At 36.8% G+C, this 18,251-nt stretch overlaps 1 protein-coding gene across 1 annotated transcript in view; it reads right to left on the bottom strand.

Annotated features, from left to right (window-relative positions):
• Window positions 1-18,251, bottom strand: part of LOC145814969 (tropinone reductase homolog At5g06060-like) — a 41,238-nt gene that overhangs the window by 10,140 nt on the left and 12,847 nt on the right. The window contains exons 2-4 of the mRNA XM_082911933.1: window positions 11,517-11,749; window positions 2,447-2,663; window positions 2,231-2,337 (exon numbers count right to left, since the gene is read on the bottom strand). Of these exons, the coding sequence (XP_082768059.1) occupies window positions 2,231-2,337; window positions 2,447-2,663; window positions 11,517-11,749 (557 nt within the window). The remainder of the gene's footprint in view (window positions 1-2,230; window positions 2,338-2,446; window positions 2,664-11,516; window positions 11,750-18,251) is intronic.

Genomic DNA, 18,251 nt, shown 5'->3' on the forward strand with positions numbered 1-18,251 from the left:
GTACAAATCTGTCTGCCTTGGTGTGCCAATGGTTCGACTCCACCTGGCTAATTTCTCTTGAGGCCGAGATCATTGTCCTGGGGCGAGCTCGCACAACTTAACTCGCTCTCTGCCCCTCCCTATGCTCCGTACGATATTATTCTGCCAAACCTACCGCATCGTCGTCACCTAGTGGATCAACCCTTGCGTTTGTTGCTTCCTCTTAGGCCATCTCTCTTGTGTGTCAGCGAATCGCTTTGGATGCGGGCGCAAGAAAATCCACAAAGTGTCGCAGGGGCGTATCGCTAGCAACGAAGGAGTTTACACTGGAAATGTTTTGATGTTTTGCAAGCAGATAGGTAAAGCGGATAATACCAAAGGCCCAAGGCTTGCCTGTATTCCAAGGGTCACAATTAATTCTCGTCAGTTTGAAAATTTTCAAAAATCCGCCCAAACTGTCTTTTCAACACCCTATCATGACCTATCGTTTCAGTTATTGCCCAACGCCTAACCTCCCCCACTACGCGATTTCGATACGTGTACGACCACGATCCACTGCCCTTTCCCCTTCCCCGTCTATTCCACTTCACTTCAGCACGTGCCACGCCGCCTTTCGAGCCCCGCGCCACACCACTCGGCCACCCTTCGCGGTCGGCCCTCCTTCGCGGTCGGCCCTCCCTCGCGGTCGGCCCTCCCCTTGGTTGGTCCCTCCACTCGACTGCCCTTCGCGGTCGGCCCTCCTATTGATCGGTCCCTCCACTCGGCCACCCCTCACGGTCGGCCTTCCTCATGGTCGGCCACCCCTCTCAATCGGCCTTGGCCCTGTCGGTCCCTCGTAACCCTCATTTTCTTTATTATTCCCTTCGTTGGACTAAAGCTGCACTTGGGAATGAGGGACTACTGACATGGGTAAGCCTATAAAGATTATAGCCCACCGTTTAGGGCCCAATACATATCTCAAATACTAAAGCCCAGCACTACTAAAGCCCCACATAGCAATAAGAGCCAATGACATCAAGACACGTGGCGAAAGAAGGGCAAGCCACATCAGCAGACAAAGATCTGCAAAGTTATTGTCACGGCGCATCGTTATTAATGAGGCCCCTTACAGCATTTATTGCGATAACCCCTCTCCGTCGGGACAGCACGCCCTCACCCTGAACAAGGTAAGCTACATCATAGACTTTCGGCCAAGGTGACAGGTCGGAAGGGACAACGAAATGATTACCAGAGGATATAAGCAGATGTTGAAGACAAGAAGAAGGTTAAGCGTTTCTATCTCTAATCTATCTCTACAATCCATTTCTCTTCCTAACTTGCTCGTCGGAGGGTTCGCTGGGGGACTCCCCGTTCCCCATTGGACTTTTGTGCAGGTTCCCCCGTGGGCATGGTCATTCGAACATAGGCTTGAGGAGAATGGATCAGTCCGACCCGTTCTATCATCACGAACTGCATCATCAGAAATAATAAACTACCATCCCAGGAGAAGATTAGGTTTGCTTAGAGTCATCATCATTATTATAATGCTTCAAGTAACCATAACCTTAGGTTTTGTACAAATTGCAATTACGTCAATGTTTGGCATATTCGAACTAAGGAAATAATTTCACAGTATTATGCACCAGCACCCATTGCAACAAAATCTGTCTTGGTTTTCCACGATTGAAAGTTGATACATTTCTCTGACCAATAACCAAAAAAACAGATATCAAGGTGGACAGGACTGAAATTGAACATGAAGAAAATAGGAGCATGTCCGTGAAGTATCCCCCAAAGTGTCCTACCAAAAAATAATAATTAAAAGAATTGATACACCACGTAGAGTGTCGCACACGTGTTCAATTTCTGGTACGTGTCGGTCACGAACATGACCCCATTTTGAAGTGTCCATGCTTCCTACCCCTCCATTGTCCTCATAATTTAAAAAATGTCATCGACATATCATTCTAGATGCATTTTCTATATAAACTTTTTATTTGTAAATCATTTTCCTATTAGAAAAGTAGACCAACGAATACAGATAGCCATATAGTGGAGTAATAGACATCTTTGTTAATTATTAGCTACAGATATTGTCCAACATGATATTGTATAATAATATACAAAAATGATATTGATCAAATGGGTAAAGTAAGATATTTTTAACGGATGTCCATTTCCTACATATATTTCTATAGTATCTTCCAAGTAAAGCTCAAAAGAAAAGGATTTAGATTCTAAAAGGACGTTGAGCAAGAGAGAAGAATATTACATGTTCTACGAGTGAGGTTCTGATATACCAGGGTGCAACATAGTTACATCGAATGTTATCTTTTGCGCACTCACAAGCCAAATTCTTTGTAAGTTGATTCATTGCACCTGTAAACAGCAAGCAAGACCCGAAAGCATGTATCTTCACAACCATCAAGTTTCCATTACATACACATTACTAATGCAACTAAAAAATCATATCTTGACAGTAACTTACCTTTACTCGCTCCATAAATAGATCCAGAACCAGTGTGCACCAGACCAGCAATGGAGGAAATGAACACAATGCTTCCAACTCCGGATGCTTTTAACAAAGGGTATGCAAGCTGGCAAAGATGGAAAGCAGATTCAAGGTTGGTAGCCATAAGCATGGAGTATTCTTCAGTCGTATACTCAATAGTTGGCTTCCTGATATTTGTGCCAACATTGTTTATCTAGTGCCACAAGATCATGTAGGGTTTTAGTTTGTAATAGGTCCAGGGAACATGAGAATATAAACATATAGGATTCAACATTCCAACATAACATTGTTTATCTAGAGCCAGAGGATCACGCACACAAAGAAACCCTTTGAAAGTTCCAACATAAAAATAAAAATAAAAAGAAAGAAAGAAAGAAAAGGGCGATTTAACAGACATGTTCCAATTTGAGTAGCAAGGGTAATTAAAAAGACATGTATTTACTGATGGAATAAAGAGTGACCACACCATAAATTGGTGTGACTCACTTTACTGAATCTTCTCTCTCTTGCAGTGTTATAAACCTTCCCGCAAGAATATTGAACTATCCGTTAGTTGGTTAATAATTTGAATTCAAACCTTAACAGACACAACTCTGTGAAACATGGCAACTGTTATTAGATTATACCTATTGCCAAGAGTCTCCTATTGATATATAAATAGTGACAACAGGTTGTGAATAAGATATAGAAAAGAACTACAAAGTTAACTATTTTTCTATCTTTCGGATATTCAACATTCTTGCGTGATAAACACCCTCACGGGTATTCCGATCGATTGCCATTGATAGATCATCTTTCAGTGGTATCAGAGCACAGTTACCCATTATCGCAGATGTCGAATTTTAGTCCGGAAGAAAGACAAGTTTCCGAAATCTTTTTGCTGAAAATTCCGAAAATAATTGATCAACAATCTCCGGCATTGGTGAATTCTGTTTGTTTATATAATTATCACCAACGTGTCGTATTCCCAGAATACTATCCGAAGAAAATAACTGTTGGTGGCGCTGTTGTTCCGAACCTTGCTGAAAGTGAAGCCGAATTGCACCGTTGGAAGAAATTTTACAAAATATTTTTCGGTTCCAATTGGGTCTTCAAATTTGCTTCTTCTTGTTCTTCACAGAATTTTGATCACAACGGTGTAATTCGTTGTGAAAAACGGAAAAAATTTGATCCACAAAATTCAACTTACAGTGTTTGGACTCCTACCCCTACCGGAGAAGACGATCTACAATGCCCAGAAAAAGAAGAAGAAGGCTCTGTTTTGCAATTTAATAGGGTTGGGCTGAATTCAAAAATTAAAAGAAAAGGCCCAAAAATTAGGACCACAGCAAGGAAATCAATTCCTTTGGGCCTGAAAATTAAAAAGAATTTTGTTCAGCCCATTTACTCAGGCGCAACCCACAGCCAGGCGCAGCCCAATCCAGAGACACAGCTAGCACAGCACACGGACCAGCCCAGTGTGCTAACCCAGCCAGCCCAGCGAGCCAACCCGCGTGCCAGCCTAGGTCCGGGCCCAGATCTGCGCGTCGACCCAGCGACCATGTAAAACCCAAGTTGTGTGTAGGATTATTTTATTGGATAGATTAGTAATTAAATTAATTTATATGGGTCATTTATTAATATCAAAGAATTAGTTATGAGATGGCATTATATTTCCTATTACTTAGATGGGTAATTTTGTAACTTTGTGAAATTAGGTTAATAAGCCCACCTATTGTGGCTTTAAGTCTTGGAAAACAAACAAAACAGAGGCTATGAATTGCTCCATAGGCGGCTAGGGTTTGAGAAGGTAAAAGAAAAAAGAAAAGAAAAAGAGAAGAGAGGTTCAAGCGAGGCTACAATAGGGATTGAAGGCAGCACGTTGGTGATTTTGGGACACCCATTGGTTAAGGTAAAATCTGTCTTTACTGTTAATTATTAAGTTTATGTTGTGGAATTTAACAATCAATGCATTAAGGAGATTTGGAAGATCTATAGGTGCCTACTTAGGTTTTGAGAATTGGGTGCAATGTGTAAGTGTAACTTTGGGTGGGTAATAGAAACAATAGAGTTTTGTATCATAGGTAAAGGTGTGTTTGGCTATAAAGTTGGGTTGAATGGTTTGATCTCTTGGATATTAAAGTAATACATTAATCTAATATAGTGGTGCTTTTGTGGGTGTTTGTAACATGTAAAAAAATATTAATTTATTTGAGGTTTTATTTATTAGGTTTGTGTGATTGAAGTGGTGGAATTGGGTGTTTGGAGTTGGTGTTGGAGTGTTATTTCTAAGCGTTTGAGGTAAGTAACCCTCTATCACTGTTGGTTCATTTTTATTCCTATCGAATCGTTTAAAATCATAAATATTTATTTATATCCTTCATGTTCTCTTAAAATAAAATATGGGTCAAGTATAAAACAACATCGAATATTATTATGAAAATTATTTGAATATTTGATGAAACTATTTTGAAAATTGTACTAAACATTTATTCTGAAAATATCGAATATTTTATTTGAAAGTTGTGTATTGTTTGAATTTTGAACATCACTCTAGTTTGACTATGATTTGGACCCTAGCCAATGGGGGTTATTTATTGGCTCAGAAACTAGTTTCTTTTGGGGCTTTACCACCGGCCTATGTGTGGTTCTGGGCCTTGTCACGGGCTAAGTGACCGTAGTCACCAAGACTTGGGTTTTGTGAATTGCATCATTGAACCATTTGAATATCGAACCATCAATTTTGAACAACGAAATTTCATCGAATTACCTCATTGTCTTTTCAATTAAAATGTATTGCTACACTGTTTATTTTCAACTACGAAACCATTTTACAAAATAATTGTTCATTTATTGAATGGTAGCAAAAAATATATTTATTGGTTATCGACTATTTTTTTTGTATACTTGATCCAGCTAATAGTGATGGTTGGTTATTTACTGGGCTGTCTAGCTTACCCTTATTTTATTTTTCAGATTCTGAGGAGTAGAGCTGTGCAGGGTTTTTACTTGTGGGAGTGCCGAGAGTAGGACTATGATTTAAGTATTTGGATCATTATTATTATTATTATTTTTATTAGTGGACTTGGTGGACAATTTCATATGATAAGAATTATCTATTTGTATGGTTTTTAGCATTATGATATTTAAGGATTTAATTTGAGTATTTTACATTGTTGGTTATGTGTTGGATTCTTAGCCTTGCATGCTCACTTAAATGAGTGTGCGGCGTTGTCACGGAGCTTGGGGCGTGACAGACTAGCGCCCCATGCCCAGACCCGCGTCCGTCTACCTCGCCTGACCCGCGTGTTGACCAGCGGTTCACGCCAGTTCAGTCTCAGTCGGTCCAAACCGGCCCAGCACAGTACCCGGACCGGCAGTAGCCTGGTCCACTTGGTTTTTGGGCTCGTTCTCGCTCATTTCAAGGCCGTTTTCAGTCATTCAAAAGCCAAAATTTTCAGAATTCTTCTAAGAATTTTTCTGTGGATCGTTGTACTAAATTTTCTGAAAACAAAATTCGAGGAGGAGGCTATCCAAGGGTGTTACCAAGGAAAACATCCAAAGGAACATTATTTAAAAGGCACCATTATGTTCCTTGGGCTCGTAATTATTATTACAATACTTATAAGCAAAGTATTGTGTTTACTAGGCCTTTGGGTTTTCATCATTCTTCTTACCCAAGGCATCAGTATCGTTCTATTCCTTCACATCATTTTCATCACAGGAGCTGATTCAACAACTACAAGACTTTTCCTTATTGTTGTTGTTTTTAATTTTGCTTATTTTTATTTTTAGTTTAGTATTGTAATATTCACATTTGAATTTTCATATTCACATTTGAATTTTCATAGTACCACATTTTATTTTTAATATGGCTATTAAAAATACAATGGATTCTTCGAGAATCGAGATGCTAAATGGAAATAATTTCCGAGCATGGAAACGTCACATATCTTATCTTCTTACACATGAGAAAACATTGCATACTTTATCCACTTCTAAATCAGATGATGATTCAAATTGGTTCCAAAATAAATGGATAGAAGATGATGCAATGGCAAAGGCAACTATGTTACATAATATGAAAGATAACATAATTCTGCTCTTTGAAGAACATGAAACTGCAAGACAACTAATGGAACCACTAGAAAGTAAGTATGGAGTCCGATCGGATACTCAAATTCAATTACTCTTGCACAAATATAATAATACTCGTATGAGTGATAATGATAGTGTTGGTGATCATGTTAATCAAATGGAATTAATTGCTAAAGAATTATCCAATGCTGATCACTCTTTGTCGGACAAGATGCAAGTAACTACTATACTTAATAGTCTTCCATTATCTTGGGATCATGTTATCACATCTTTAACTCATAGTGGACGAGAGATTTCAATGGTCACATTGCCTGTACTCTTAGTTTTGGAAGAAGAAAGAATGAAGTGCAGGCGTAAAGAATGATTGTCTTCTAACTTGTTGATGGCACAATCTTCACCACAACCACAAAATAATACCCACACTCCATTCAACAAGAAAAAGACGATTTTTTCAAGAAAAAATGAAAGAAGGGATTTCAGAAAGGATGGAAGAAACCACAAGAATGGCAAAAACAACAACATCACAAGCATCAAATTGGCCCATGTTACAAGTGCAGTCAAAAAGGGCATATCAAAGCCAATTGTCCTCAGAAGAATCAGCCAAAGGTGAATAACCCTGTTGCCATGACAGTTTCTGAAGCAATGGTACTTGAACCTTCATCGAATTCATGGTGTATTGATTCTGCTGCAACCAGGCATATTATGCAAAATAAAGACATGTTCGTAGAATTTATTGAAAAGAAGGTTGGTGAACACAGAATCTACATGGGCAACAACTCTTATAGTGATGTTTTGGGTATCGGCAATTGTCAATTCTCTATTAATGGGACTTCTATTGTGCATCATGATGTGCTTTATGTGCCTAACATTCGCCGAAATTTAATTTCAGTTCCGGTGTTAACTTAAAAAGGTTTTGAGGTTACTTTTAGGTTTCACATAGTATTGATTAAGAAAGGGAGTGTATTAGTGAAAGGTGTAAGAGTGAATGACATGTACTCTCTTCTTATTGATAATAAAGTATGTATTTCTGATTATTTACATGTTTCTACTAGTAATAGTTCTTATTTATGGCATTTAAGGTTAGGTCACATTAATAAAAATAAAATGTCTCGAATGTTTAAAAGTAGCTTATTGCCTAAAGTATGTTCTGATGATTTTGATATATGTGAACCATGTATCAAAGGTAAAATGACTAACAAGCCATTTATTAAACACTGGAAATCATCGGAATTACTTGAAATAATTCATTCGGACATTTGTGAGCCTTTAAGAACTAAAACTCATCGAGGAATGGAATACTTTATTACTTTCACTGATGATTATTCAAGATATGGACATATCTACCTTCTTAAATACAAATCAGAAGCAATTGAAAAGTTTAAGGACTATAAATTAGAGGTCGAAAAACAACTTGGTCGATCCATTAAACACTTGAATAATGATCGAGGTGGCGAATATGAAGCCATGGATTCTTTCTGCAAGGAGCATGGCATCAAACATTTGTTTACAATGCCATATACACCACAACAAAATGGGGTTGCAGAAAAACGAAATCGTACTCTCATGGAAATGACAAGGTCTATGATGGCTCATACTGATCTTCTTATTCATTTTTGGGGGGAAGCCTTGTCCACTGCTGCGTACATCTTAAATAGAGTCGAAACAAAGGCCAAACCTCTAACTCCTTATGAATGCTGGCATGGAACTCAACCTAATGTTCACAATCTCAAAGTTTGGGGATGTAAGGCACATGTCCTTATTCCCAAACCTTTAAGGGATAAATTGGGAAGCAAAATTTGGGAATGCAAGTTTATTGGTTATGTCGAAAATGGGAGTGGTTATCGTTCTTATCATCCCGAACGTGGATTAATAGAAAGTAGAGATGCTATTTTTCTTGAATCCACTGCTCTTGTTACTCCTATTGAACAAATTAAATTGCTCTCTGAAGTATCTCAGGATTCTTCTCTTCCTTTTTTGTCACACAGCCCACCTGTTCTTCTCGAACCATCTACTAGTGGAAGCAAACGCCACTTACATGACATTGTTTTACCTGCTTCGAATTCTGAGATAAGTGGGAGTAAGAGAGCAAGACGTCCATCTACGGTTTTGAAAGATCATTATGTTTTTCAAGTTGAAGAACTTAATAACTTAGTAGATGATCCTACTAGTTATAATGAAGCAATGAGTAGCAGTGATGCTACACAATGGCTTGAGGCAATGAATGAAGAACTTGACTCGATCAAGAAAAATGATGTTTGGAAATTAACCGATCTTCCGAATGGAAGAAAAACCATTGGTTACAAATGGGTTCTTAGAAAAAAATTCAAAGTAGATGGAAGTTTGGAGAAATACAAGGCCAGGTTAGTAGCCAAGGGATTCACTCAACAACCTGGAATAGACTTCGTAGATACGTATTCTCCTGTTGTAAAATTCGCCTCTATAAGGATTCTAATGGCGGTAGTAGCCAGGATGGATTTGGAATTGCATCAATTAGATGTTAAAACTGCTTTTCTCAATGGAGAATTAAAAGAAGAAATTTATATGATACAACCTGATGGTTTCCATAACCAAGGCAACGAGGATAAAGTCTACAAGTTGAAGAAATCTCTATATGGACTTAAACAATCTTCAAGACAATGGCACTTGAAATTCCACCAAGCCATTTTAGAAATGGGCTATGTTGTAAGTCCATTAGATCACTGTGTTTATATATGGAAAAATGTTGACAAGTTAGCAATATTGTCTTTATACGTGGATGACATATTGTTAGCAGGAAACTGTCCAGATATAATTATAAAAACCAAAATTTTCTTAGCATCTAGATTTGAAATGAAAGACATGGGTCTTGCAACCTATGTTCTAGGAATTAGAATTTCAAGAGATAGAAATTCAAAATTATTATATCTAGATCAAGAGAAATATCTAGACAAAGTGCTCAAAAGATTTAACATGGATAACTGTAATTCTTTAAGTACGCCTATTTGCAAGGGACAAAGTCTTAGTAAAAGTATGAGTCCTCAAACTAAGTCTGACATTGAGGAAATGAGAAATGTTCCGTATGCTCAAGCAGTAGGCAGCCTAATGTATGCCATGACAAGCACTAGACCTGACATCTGTCATGCAGTCGAATTGGTAAGTCGGTTTCAATCTAATCCAGGTAAGGAACATTGGCAAGCAGTCAAAAGAATATTCAGGTATTTAAAAGGCACTAAAAACTTTAAGTTATGTTTTGGTTTGTGTGATCTAGACATAAAAGGATACATTGACGCGGTTTTTGCAGGAGATGTAGATGATAGAAAATCTACTAGTGGTCATGTGTTCTTGTTTGGTGGAACAGCAGTTTCTTGGTTAAGTAAGAAACAGAGTTGTGTTGCAAAATATACTATGGAAGCTGAATACATAGCTTGCAGCACAGCCGTTAGTAATGCGGTCTGGATAAAACAATTTGTTGACAGTTTACAATTAGGTATACCTGTCAGACCGGTCAGTATGTTTTGTGACAATCAGTCTGCCATCTCATTAATAAAAAGTGGAGCAAATAGCTCTAAGGGAAAACATATTGATGTTAGTTACCACTATATTCAGGACATAGTGGAGAGAGGTGAAATAAAAGTCAACTATATACCCTCAGAAGAGATGGTGGCTGACCCTATGACCAACGGGTTGTCTCTGGAAAAATTCAGAGAACATATAGCTAATATGGGATTAAAAAATACCTAGTTAGGTAGTTTAGCTACTTATATAAGAGCATAGTCGGATGACTCTGGGGACGCCTAGATAACCGATGTTTTTGCGACTCTATCTTGCATGGAAACATGTGTTTGGTCAGGTAACAAGATAGAGGAACTGACAAGGTACGGATATCATAAGTTAGCATGAGATGTAAAGTCCATAATATGCAACGTGCTAACTAGATGATATTGTCTGCTTGATCAACAAAAAGTCATTGATAAGGTGTGTTAAGGAAAACCTTCAGGAATGGGTCTTAAAGGAAGTACTTAACAATAATTTCAGTACAGGTCGACACCTGAAAAATGTGTACGGCTGAAGTCATCAATGGTGATTGCGTATGGACTATGAACTCATTGCTGAAAATTGATGCCGTTCACTTGTTATATAGTGAATTGAAGTCATCTGGAATGTGTTATCAGTGGGAGAACACATTCGTACGGGTGCGGTCAGATTGGTGACAAAAACGTGCGCACGTATGGCCAAGTCACAATCAGACGTCGATCTATGAGGTAATTTCATAGATGAAAGTTGGCATGAGGCAAAATTTTGGTACCAAGGTTAAAAATGCTCAACTCAGGTTTATCGTCTTATTATGGTGTGTTCAAGTGGGAGATGATGGAATAAAGAGTGACCACACCATAAATTGGTGTGACTCACTTCACTGAATCTTCTCTCTCTTGCAGTGTTATAAACCTTCCCGCAAGAATATTGAACTATCCGTTAGTTGGTTAACAATTTGAATTCAAACCTTAACAGACACAACTCTGTGAAACATGGCAACTGTTATTAGATTATACCTATTGCCAAGAGTCTCGTATTGATATATAAATAATGACAACAGGTTGTGAATAAGATATAGAAAAGAGCTACAAAGTTAACTATTTTTCTATCTTTCGGATATTCAACATTCTTGCGTGATAAACACCCTCACGGGTATTCCGATCGATTGCCATTGATAGATCATCTTTCATTTACTACTACCTTGGATAAAGGTTATAGTCTAAACCCAAAAGAAACAATCCATTATACATACAAAAATCAAATGCCTAAAGGGTTTATGGAGAGGAACTGTTAAATAGCAAGCACACGTAATGCTTGAAATGATAAACTAACTATATTTCATTTCATCATCAAAAGAAATGGAAACATAGAAAGTGAAGTGAACAGATTAGTGTAGACTTGGAAAGAACACAAGGAACGAGTATCTATAAAGAAATAGGATAAAAAATTGACTTACAAGAATGTTGAGCTTGCCATCGAAGAGAGATGAGGCTTTATCGAGCAACTGTGGTCGTTGGGATGAAGAAGAAACGTCATAGACAGAACCAGTGACGGTTAAGCCTTTAGAGACCCATTCTTGTAAGCAACCACTCAGCTCTGCTTCGTTGCGGGAACATGTGTGCACTGGAGCCCCTAATTCACCTAGTTCCTCCACAATTACGTGCCTATAAACCATCAAACCAATCAAACCTACCTCCCTCCCTCCATTATTATTATTATTATTATTATTACTATTATTATTATTATTATTATTATTATTATATTACAATTCCAACCAATTCTCAACTCAACATTTATTTATTATTAGTTCATAAATGAATCAACAATTCTTTCTTTCCTTCTACCCAATGATCGAGAATTAAAATTAATTAAACTAAAAAATAAAAACAGAGAGAGAAGAGAAGACCCAATTCCAGAGGCTTTTCCCTTATTAAGTCAATTTATCATTTTAATTCCCAAACTAGGCCTAGTTTGGATGGAATTCCCAAACTAGGCTAAAACACTATTACAAATCACGTTTTCACTATTTGGGGCCGAAAATTTGATGAACAATGAAAGCGCTATTAGAAACCACGCTTTTAATTAAGAAAGCGTGGTTACAAACCACGCTTTTAACATAAATTTTATTTCTGAAGAAAACGTGGTTCCAAACCACGCTTTCACTGTGCATGTCGTTTAATTGTTTTCTGAAAACCACGCTTTCACTGTGCATATTGTTTAAGTTTGTTTTCTGAAGAAAACGTGATTGTGAATCACGCTTTCAATGTTCACTACAAGAAGCGTGGATTGAAACCACGCTTTCACTGTTCACTACAATAAGCGTGTAATGAAACCACGCTTTCACTGTTCATTTAAATTTTTAAAATTTTTTTTATTAATTTTTTTTTTTCTGTTGTCATTGTTTTGGTGATAATGTAATTCATTAAATTCTTTTTTTTCTTTTGTCTTTGTTTTGGGTTAGAAGGTGTAATTCAGAATTTTTTTTTGTCTTTACTAAAGTCGTTTTCATGTAAAAAAAATTTATTTTTTGTTTTGTCTTTGTTTTGGGTTAGAAAGTGATAATGTAATTCATAAATTTTTTTTGACTTTACTAAAGGCGTTTTCATGTTAAATTTTAATTTTTTTCTTTTGTCTTTGTTTTGGGTTAGAAGGTGTTATTCAGAAATTTATTTTGGCTTTACTAAAGTCGTTTGCATTTAAAAATATATATATATATATATATATATTTTATTTTGTCTTTGTTTTTGGTTAGAAGATGATAATGTAATTCAGAAAAACGGTTTAGTAAAACCGTTTTCTAGCCGTTTACATTAAACAAAAAAAAAAATTCTTTTGTCTTTGTTTTGGGTTAGAAGGTGATATACATACTCTGCAGTCCGAAGCACACCCACACACTGTGTAGTTCGACGAACAACGACGAAGAGTGAGACGCGAAGAGCACTGTGGAGTAGGCCAAGAAGACGAAGGCTACCGCGAGAGCTGCAGCAAAAAGGAATAGGAGAAAGATCTCAAATTTTAGTGATGTATTTTTTACATACGAATGGTACTTTTTCCGTTTTTTGCTATGTAATGTAACTTGTATGTAATTTGAATTCTGATTATGAATAGGAACTTATCTAATGTAAATATTGGGTTGGAGTTGATGTTATTGTGATTCAATTGGTTTCACTTATTTCATAAGACTGATGTTGTGCAATGAATGAATGAATGTAAAGGTTATTTGTTTTATTCAATTGGTAGTGTAGTTTTTTGTAAGAATGAGAACGTTATTTGTTATATTCAATGAATAATTGTTACATTATTGGGTTCTCACGATTGAGAAGATGAACAAGTTAAGAGAATGTGTATTTCTCCTAAAATAAATTTTGTCAACATTTTTGTAATAAAACTTAATACATAATATACGAAGTTACTAATTTACTAAATACTCATACAGGCATGAAAACAACATAACTGAAGTTGCAAATGTAACAGTTTTCAGTTACATAGGTAGTACAGACATAAGTCTCCCACAAAAATACATTCTGGACACCATGAACTGAACGCACAATACATACATCCTAGACACCCTGAACTGAATACACAATACATAAACATAACAGTTAGACAGACAAATATTAGGCAGACAATCTAACAACTCATTACGGAAACACTTAGTCTAACACAGACATTACATATTAATGCATGATCTAATATTGCCGAAGTGTAGACATTAACACCTAATTCGCGCTTAAATCGGCAGGTGGCTCAGAGTCTGAATAATCCGAAAGCTTAGCGTCAGAGACAAGTTCAGGATCCTCCCTGATACCCTTGATAGCCGCAACATTTGGTTCTGTTCTGTTCTTCTGGGCATCCTTCTTAACTATGTATAGCTGCATATCGCGGGCTAACCCACGGTGCATTTGAGAAATCTCACGTTGTAGTCTTTCACATGGTCAATCAACATTATCAGGATCTTCATTTTGGATCTCAATAGAACGTGCTTTTGGCACCTTCAGTCGATTTTTCCGACATAATCTTTCCATTTGCACTCGCTCTATAAATAGTGCGGGCCACTTGAGACGAGCAGTGTCAAATAAACCATATCATGTTTCATTGTCAGATGGCTCCATACATGAACCTCCTTGAACTCGATAATACTTGGGCATCAAAAAATGTCGCTTCCCAAACCTATCATGATAACCACAAGCATAATCTAAACAGGTATTCCCACTCCCTCCCATGAATCGTCTTCAGCATCGCCACGTCCCTTCCTCCTCCTCGTCGTGAACTGTCACCCCTTTGCAAATTCCTACCACCTCTGCGATTCCCACTCCCTCCCATGAATCGTGTAGCCATGCTAATTTTTTAAAACAAATGAATGATAATTTCGTAAGGCGAAATGAGTTGTAAGGTTGTGTTTTCACCTTTAGTCGTTTATATAGTTGGTTATGAACGGCTTTAGAAAGATGCCTCTGCATGACAATCCCACATATACGAACAAGGTATGAGTTGTCACTAGAATGAAAAAATAGAGAAAAGAAAATACTGTGTACCAAGTCACGTGACTTGACAATCCATCTGCATATACCGACAAAATAAGGGCATGCTCACTGTAAGGTAAATCAGTGAATTCACTGTTGCCATGTAACTTTCTGAATTGAGAATCTCACATATATCAATAAGAGATGAGTTGTCACTGTAATCAAAAAATCGAGCAAAAAATCGAGAAAACCAAAGCATGTGCACCAAGTCACATGACTTGACAATCCATCTGCATATACGGACAAAATAAGGGCATGCTCACTGTAAGGTAAATCAGTGAATTCACTGTTGCCATGTGACTTTCTGAATTGAGAATCCCACATATATCAATAAGAGATGAGTTGTCACTGTAATAAAAAAGGAAGCTTATGTAGGCAATGTTGTGCTTCACTTAGCTATGCATCATTCGTTGTTACGTCGTTGTTACGACCAACTATTTGTATTTCATTGAAAAGTATGACTATTTGAATTTTTGTTGTCATTTGGAATTATTTTAAAATCAACTTTTGAATATTCAATTTGTAATATTTTGGGAAACATTTACAATCTCAACTTTTGAAATCAACTTTAAAATAATGGTGGATCTTGTGAGTGAAACGTGGGTTAGGTAGGAGTACTTGGCCACCAATGTTTGTGAATATCATGGTGCATTCAAATCTGTCCAGAAAACTGGTGTTACACAGTAATTTCGGAAGTGTTGTTCTCTTTGGGTATAAATCCGAAAAATATCAAATCAACGTCATTAGAACTGGTTACAAGTCTAGTTTCTTATATTTTTGGCCTTACGTTGATTGCTATTCTACACTAAGAGAATCGTCAATTTCTTTAAAAAGGTGCAAAAATAATCTGTTTGGGTATAATTAATTGTAAATAGTGATTTTCACATGCAAATCAAGTAAAACCAATTGGATTTTAAACTTAGTCCCCCAACTGGACCAACCACTTGGCTTTGAGCTTGTTTGTCCAGCTCCCGAAGTTTAGTTTTCTGTCAACCCCTCATTCCTTACCAGAGTCATCATTTTGACTGGACTTCCAGGAATTGGAATGTGACTCTTTCTTCTTTCCTGATGGAGATTGAAATTCTTTACGTAGAGGATCCCTATTTCACGAGCCCCAGTTAAGGGAAGCTTTTCACCGAGCTACCTGTTCTGTTTTATGTGTTGTTGAAGGCGGTAGTTCGTTTGTCTGAACTTTATTAGTCCCCCAACTAGACCAACCACTTGGCTTTGAGCATGTTTATCCAGGCCCTGAAGTTTAGTTTTCTGTCAACCCCCCATTCCTTACCAGAGTCATCATTTTGACTGGACTTCCAGGAATTAGAATGCGACTCTTTCTTCTTTCCTGATGGAGATTGAAATTCTTTACGTAGAGGATCCCTATTTCACGAGCCCAAGTTAAGGGAAGCTTTTCACCGAGCTACCTGTCCTGTTTTATGTGTTTTAAGTATTCACATAATTCAACATACATTAATTCATTCATTAATCCAGAACATTCATTAACTCATTGCAATTCAATAAAGAAAGTCATGAACTAATAAATGTGTAGTTATAAATGTAGTTATTTCATAAACTTCAGGTTCATAAAACAAATACTTGAAATACATCCATACGTTAGATGAATAACAACATTGTCTTACACTCCAATAACGAAAATACGACACAACATACAAACATATATGAAAGATAAAGGTGTTTGATTTCTCATTCCTCATCTGACATGTAGTAGTCAGAGAGATATTCTTCATTGTTTAAGACATTATTTCGCTCAATCACTGTCAAATCTCTGTTGCTTGCTTCTGCCATTTCGGTGGCTAGCTGAAGCATGAAATGTCGACATCTCCGCATCAACATTCTGTTGTTCTCCTTCTTAATTCTACTAATTGCTTTTTCATAGTCACTCACATTTCGTCTAGCCATGGTCAATGTACGACGATGAGGTACTGGTGCCCCAAAGTTACGTAGATAATTAAACAATCCTTCTTGCTCCATTATCCTGAACGCCCATTCTGCTCGGATACCAGCATAATAATCCTTCGGACTCGAGTACTTTTCGCTCTTGTAGTCATAAGTAAATGGAGGTAGCAACCACACTTTCGGATTTCTTTGCCGGCGTGAACTTCCTGCACCTCTTGAAGACATTGTTCATAAAATAAACAAACAAATAATAATAGTAATTGTAGATATATTACTATTGTTATGACTTAAACAAACATCATACTGGGGGTATCGCTATTTATAGACATCATAGTGGGGGTTAACTAGAGATGATCTAGTGACGATAATGCATGCTGGGGCACTATGGAAGAAGTGATACCCATGATATTATTTTATGTTATTCATTTCATGCAATCCTGAGTACCCGTGACTTTTTGTGTACTTGTGATGTAGTCATGGACGTGGTTGTCAGATAAAATCATAATTGTAGGCCAGAGGATCACAATGCAATCCCTTCATATTCAAGCAGTGAGTTTTCAAATAAAACAAAATGCAATGAGTTGTCACATCGCCACATGAAACTATTTTTTCATGCTTACTTTTTTAATACAGTAAGTAGTCACTTGGAATTGACGATTTCAGTACAAATTGGTGTTTTTAAAAAATTATAAATGAAATCATAAAATGAAACAATGGCTTTAATTTTCTTTGTTTTAAAGTAATATTGTTCATAAACAACTATGAAACAGAGTGCAAATAAATACACAACCATCCAACTCACTTCGACCTGCAAAACTATCATTGTTTTTTTCACCAAAATAATAAAATTGTCACCTGATATGTAAACACAATTGGAACTTTGCAGCCTATATTTTATCTTATTTTCACTTAATGAACTTCACAGTCATCCCATTTTCTCATCTTTGCATTTTCTGTTTCTTTTTATATTTGGTAAATTACAGTTCACTCCTTCAGTCCATCACATAATTGTTTATCAACACTATTGCCATGTGGTCGTATTAATGTGACTTAGATGAATTCTGAAATGTGAGGAAAAAAAAAAAGCATGTAAGTTGCGCTGCACAAAGTCACATGCATCACGTAATGTGAGGAAAAAAGTCACAAAGTATACAAGTATGGCAAAGTCAGAAAGTCTCATGCATTACTGCATCACTGCATAAAGTGACATGCATCACTGTATCACTGCACAAAGTCACATGCATCACTGTATCACTGCACAAAGTCACATGCATCACTGCACCGCTGCACAAAGTCACATAGCATCTGAGGAAAAAACAAAGCATCCAAATTATTACGTCTGTTCAAGTCACTAGCAAGCATCACTGAGAAATGTTAGACGTATCACTGCGCCGAGCTACAATTTATTATCGTGCCATACCTACTGTGTCCATGTGAATTATGCAATTCATAAAAATTTTGAGGGGGTGTCAGAACAAAATAACAAAACAATTAGACCTTTTGTGTTTAAAAAGCCACCCTATGCAGCCCCAAATAGATTCATAAACGTTGAAGATGAAATATTATACAGTTAGAATGTATTGAAGATTAATTTGTAGTAGAGCTAGAATGAATGGGTTTTTCAATGTACAGAACTTGAAAGTGTTACAGACCAGAACAACACCGACTTAAATCAACACATAATTAACTTCAAATTAAATTGGTCAAATTTCTCCAATTAAATTAAATGAAATATGTAAGGTAAAAAATGAAAT

This window comes from Camellia sinensis, unplaced genomic scaffold (assembly GCF_055761805.1).
Source record: "Camellia sinensis isolate YWXY unplaced genomic scaffold, ASM5576180v1 Unanchor14, whole genome shotgun sequence".
Taxonomy (NCBI): Eukaryota; Viridiplantae; Streptophyta; class Magnoliopsida; order Ericales; family Theaceae; genus Camellia; species Camellia sinensis.